Below are 5,091 nucleotides of genomic sequence, written 5' to 3'. Positions count from 1 at the left end.
TCTCTATGCGAACACACTTGCCCGAAAAAGTGCGGGGGACGAATTTACGTGATATTAAAAGTGGGGGGGACACGTCCCCCGCGTCCCCCGCGTAATCTACGCCCCTGGTTGAAAGTACTGAATGTTTTTACACATTTTTTAAATTATATAGACATCTGTGTTAAAGGGAACTTATATTTTGTTTAACCCACAACATCTGTCCCTGAATTCTTAATTTCTTTTTTAATTTTCTTTATTTCATGTCACATGATTAACTGGGCAACCAGAAGTGGTTCATGGGTTCACTTTGAGATCAACACCCCCTAGTGGTGAACCATCGGAGTTTCAAAAAGTTTTGAAACCGTGTGACGTAACGAAGCTTCGTTTGCTAAAATCACGTGACCTGGCCGGTTTGATACGCACTCCGAAACACTGATTCGAAACAAAAGATTCGCAAATGTTTCGAAGCTTCGTGAAGCAGTGTTTCGAACGCGCCCATCACTAGTGTGTACACACCAAAAGTGAATCAACTATTCGCATAGCGTTATCATTCTAGATTTCTCGCGGGATGTTTCACGTGTCACTCGTTTGAATAAAATTATCGTGTAATGCTATCCTTCATTTACTGATACAACCGGACATGTCACCCTGGATGTCTCAATAAGCTATTCGCTGATTGGTTTGCGCAACAATGCATCATGCAAATTTTCCACTGGAGTTGAAATTTTTCAACTTGCGTGGAAGACGCAATTGAGACGTATATATTGCGTGTGCGCAGCAATCGCGTAGCCTGCCACGAATTTGCATCTTTGCATTGACTTTGTATGTAATCTACTTGCGTGAATAACAACATTCGCTTTTGGTGTGCACACATACTATAACACTTTATATATGCGTGATAAGGCTGCATCAAAAGATGATGATCATGTATCGACGATATCCAAAGATATTGTCAAAATAATTTTTTATTCAATTAATATTACAATTAATTTCCTCTGCAATAATGTCATAGCGCATCAACGCATAACTGACTCGCTGTGAGGATAATAAAAGGTTAGGCTATTAAATATTTCATTGAAAATTTCATTCTTTTTACATGGGTCTATTATAGCTTACAATTAATTATAGGCCTATAATTAAAATTGTTAACACTGCAGTCATCAATGAAATTTAAGAGCAGCTTTATTTCAAGCACCGACTTTCAAAAACAACCTGTAACACGAAATACGTTTCTTCTCATTTTTATCATGTTCAGGGCACAAGAGAAATATTCAGGGATTAAATTAAAACCGTTATATACCGTTATCAGCATATGAAGTAGATTCGTCTCTCATCTTCTCTGAGAGAATATGTGCGGTTAAGGCTAGAAGAGATACAGGTAAAACTACTGGGCATGCGCACATCAATATAGCGTAATTTTTGTCACACTGTGTTTTTGCATTATTGTAAGGGATAGGTTTAGGATTGGGGTAGGTGTAGACGTTAATAAAACACAATCTAATAGGTAGAAAATTGTATTTATTGTTAGCTTCCGGTTTTAGCTGTATCCCTTCTAGCCACAACTAATATGCGTCGTTGCCGAAAGCGCCATCAGTTTTTACTTTCACTGGTGAAAGTTTTTCACCGGCATAAGTGCTTGTATAATATCCATTGGCTTGTCTTCATGGTTTGAAACAGAAATATTTCCAATATCGCAACGGCCCCCACGGATTTGTGCTACGCCACTGCCAACACATATTCTAGCGAACAGTCCACCCAGAACCCCTTATTACAATTATTTTTTTTTTTGAGTAATTTTAGTTCTTATTTCAATTACTTTCCAAGGCAACATATTGAATTTAAGTTTTTCATCTAAAAAACTCCGAATAAAACATCAGATCATGCACAGACTATCATGTCTCTTTGAATTTAAATCTATATTTATTCACACCGGCTCTTGAAAATCTCTATGCGAACACACTTGCCCGAAAAAGTGCGGGGGACGAATTTACGTGATATTAAAAGTGGGGGGGACACGTCCCCCGCGTCCCCCGCGTAATCTACGCCCCTGGTTGAAAGTACTGAATGTTTTTACACATTTTTTAAATTATATAGACATCTGTGTTAAAGGGAACTTATATTTTGTTTAACCCACAACATCTGTCCCTGAATTCTTAATTTCTTTTTTAATTTTCTTTATTTCATGTCACATGATTAACTGGGCAACCAGAAGTGGTTTATGGGTTAACTTTGAGATCAACACCCCCTAGTGGTGAACCATCAGAGTTTCGAAACGTTTCGAAACAGTGTGACGTAACGAAGCTTCGTTTGCTAAAATCACGTGACCTGGCCGGTTTGATACGCGCTCCGAAACACTTGATTCGAAACAAAAGATTCGCAAATGTTTCGAAGCTTCGTGAAGCAGTGTTTCGAACGCGCCCATCACTAGTGTGTACACACCAAAAGTGAATCAACTATTCGCATAGCGTTATCATTCTAGATTTCTCGCGGGATGTTTCACGTGTCACTCGTTTGAATAAAATTATCGTGTAATGCTATCCTTCATTTACTGATACAACCGGACATGTCACCCTGGATGTCTCAATAAGCTATTCGCTGATTGGTTTGCGCAACAATGCATCATGCAAATTTTCCACTGGAGTTGAAATTTTTCAACTTGCGTGGAAGACGCAATTGAGACGTATATATTGCGTGTGCGCAGCAATCGCGTAGCCTGCCACGAATTTGCATCTTTGCATTGACTTTGTATGTAATCTACTTGCGTGAATAACAACATTCGCTTTTGGTGTGCACACATACTATAACACTTTATATATGCGTGATAAGGCTGCATCAAAAGATGATGATCATGTATCGACGATATCCAAAGATATTGTCAAAATAATTTTTTATTCAATTAATATTACAATTAATTTCCTCTGCAATAATGTCATAGCGCATCAACGCATAACTGACTCGCTGTGAGGATAATAAAAGGTTAGGCTATTAAATATTTCATTGAAAATTTCATTCTTTTTACATGGGTCTATTATAGCTTACAATTAATTATAGGCCTATAATTAAAATTGTTAACACTGCAGTCATCAATGAAATTTAAGAGCAGCTTTATTTCAAGCACCGACTTTCAAAAACAACCTGTAACACGAAATACGTTTCTTCTCATTTTTATCATGTTCAGGGCACAAGAGAAATATTCAGGGATTAAATTAAAACCGTTATATACCGTTATCAGCATATGAAGTAGATTCGTCTCTCATCTTCTCTGAGAGAATATGTGCGGTTAAGGCTAGAAGAGATACAGGTAAAACTACTGGGCATGCGCACATCAATATAGCGTAATTTTTGTCACACTGTGTTTTTGCATTATTGTAAGGGATAGGTTTAGGATTGGGGTAGGTGTAGACGTTAATAAAACACAATCTAATAGGTAGAAAATTGTATTTATTGTTAGCTTCCGGTTTTAGCTGTATCCCTTCTAGCCACAACTAATATGCGTCGTTGCCGAAAGCGCCATCAGTTTTTACTTTCACTGGTGAAAGTTTTTCACCGGCATAAGTGCTTGTATAATATCCATTGGCTTGTCTTCATGGTTTGAAACAGAAATATTTCCAATATCGCAACGGCCCCCACGGATTTGTGCTACGCCACTGCCAACACATATTCTAGCGAACAGTCCACCCAGAACCCCTTATTACAATTATTTTTTTTTTTGAGTAATTTTAGTTCTTATTTCAATTACTTTCCAAGGCAACATATTGAATTTAAGTTTTTCATCTAAAAAACTAAAATGTTTTTTAATAGTTTTAGTTAACAATAACAAAACTGCAGAACACCCTTGCAACTACATACAGTGCCATAGCAACCAGCAGAAACACCCTAGCAACACCTTGGCAAACCACTCAAGCCTGTCAGAATCGTGGCGTTGAGTTTCAGCACTCATGTTTTTTTGCAAAAATCTAATTTCTCCCTTCCTTTCTGTCTCCATCTCTCTCTTTCTTAGGCATAACAGCAGTCTTGATACCGCGGTTAGATCTGGTGATCTCATTGGTCGGTGCGGTTAGCAGCTCAGCGCTGGCGCTCGTCTTCCCGCCGCTGGTGGAGCTGGTGGCATTTCCCAGTCAACCTCCTCCTCTCCTGCTCCTCAAAGACCTCTCCATCGCCGCCCTCGGCTTCATCGGCTTCCTGACAGGGACCTACGTGACGCTGGAGGAGATCATTTATCCCAACGACCAAGGACAGACCCGTCTCCATGACGACAGGAACTGGACCACACCCACTACCTCACCGCCCTGAAGACCACGCCCACAAACGAAGGACCAATCAAGGCACAGTGTCATTTTGAATACTGTAACGGCACAGACGCTTTTTTTTTTTTTGCTCTGGGATGGAGAGCTTGTCTTATAAGGGTTGAGGTGTTTTTTTATAGCTCAATTTGTTTTTCATTCCACAGGCACATGCCCGAGGTGCGTGGCTGTAGTGTGAATTGTGTGCGCGTGTGAGTGAGTGATGGTGTGCGTGGGAAATATTTCCTCCGTACGGCCTTATGAACTTTCCATGACTCCACCCTGTTCTAGATTAAATGGCTTGGACTCCATCAGGTTGGTGGAGCATATAGCATGACGGGCCGTCAGCATTTAACACTGAAGGAGAGCGCCGGAGAAATATTGCACACTGTAAAGAATGTCTGTTCTCGCTGACTAGACGTATTATTAATAAACCAATCGTTTCTCCTGAGGCTTGTGATATTACATTTTTTTTCTTCGTTTTTTTTTTACTGCTGCAGTATTCAGGTGGAATAATGAGTCTTTTATTTAAAGGGATAGTTCACCCAAAAATGAAATTTGATGTTTATCTGCTTACCCCCAGGGCATCCAAGATGTAGGTGACTTTGTTTCTTCAGTAGAACACAAACGGAGATTTTTAACTCAAACCGTTGCAGTCTGTCAGTCTTATAATGCAAGTGGATGGGAATCACGGCTTTGAGAGTCAAAAAACATACACAAACAAAACCAAATTAAACCCTGCGGCTCGTGATGATACATTGATGTGTAAAGACACGAAACGATCGGTCTGTGCAAGAAACTGAACAGTATTTATACAGCGGATCGCAGA

General features: G+C 39.6%; 1 protein-coding gene across 3 annotated transcripts in view; it reads left to right on the top strand.

Moving 5' to 3' along the window:
* LOC107698870 (proton-coupled amino acid transporter 4-like) overlaps positions 1-4,713 on the top strand; it is a 27,731-nt gene extending 23,018 nt beyond the window's left edge. For 2 of the 3 annotated variants that reach the window (XM_016500004.1, XM_016500005.1), the window contains exons 12-13: positions 3,980-4,304; positions 4,430-4,713. In XM_016500004.1, the coding sequence (XP_016355490.1) occupies positions 3,980-4,272 (293 nt within the window). In that variant the 3' untranslated portion in view covers positions 4,273-4,304; positions 4,430-4,713. The remainder of the gene's footprint in view (positions 1-3,979; positions 4,305-4,429) is intronic. The other variant, XM_016500006.1, reaches the window with a different exon arrangement.
* The last annotated feature ends 378 nt before the right edge of the window (positions 4,714-5,091 follow it).

Source organism: Sinocyclocheilus anshuiensis, unplaced genomic scaffold (genome assembly GCF_001515605.1).
Source record: "Sinocyclocheilus anshuiensis isolate Anshui unplaced genomic scaffold, SAMN03320099.WGS_v1.1 scaffold2168, whole genome shotgun sequence".
In the NCBI taxonomy this organism is placed as follows: Eukaryota; Metazoa; Chordata; class Actinopteri; order Cypriniformes; family Cyprinidae; genus Sinocyclocheilus; species Sinocyclocheilus anshuiensis.
The sequence above is the reverse complement of the archived record's forward strand: the minus strand, read 5'-3'. Positions and strand labels throughout refer to the sequence as shown.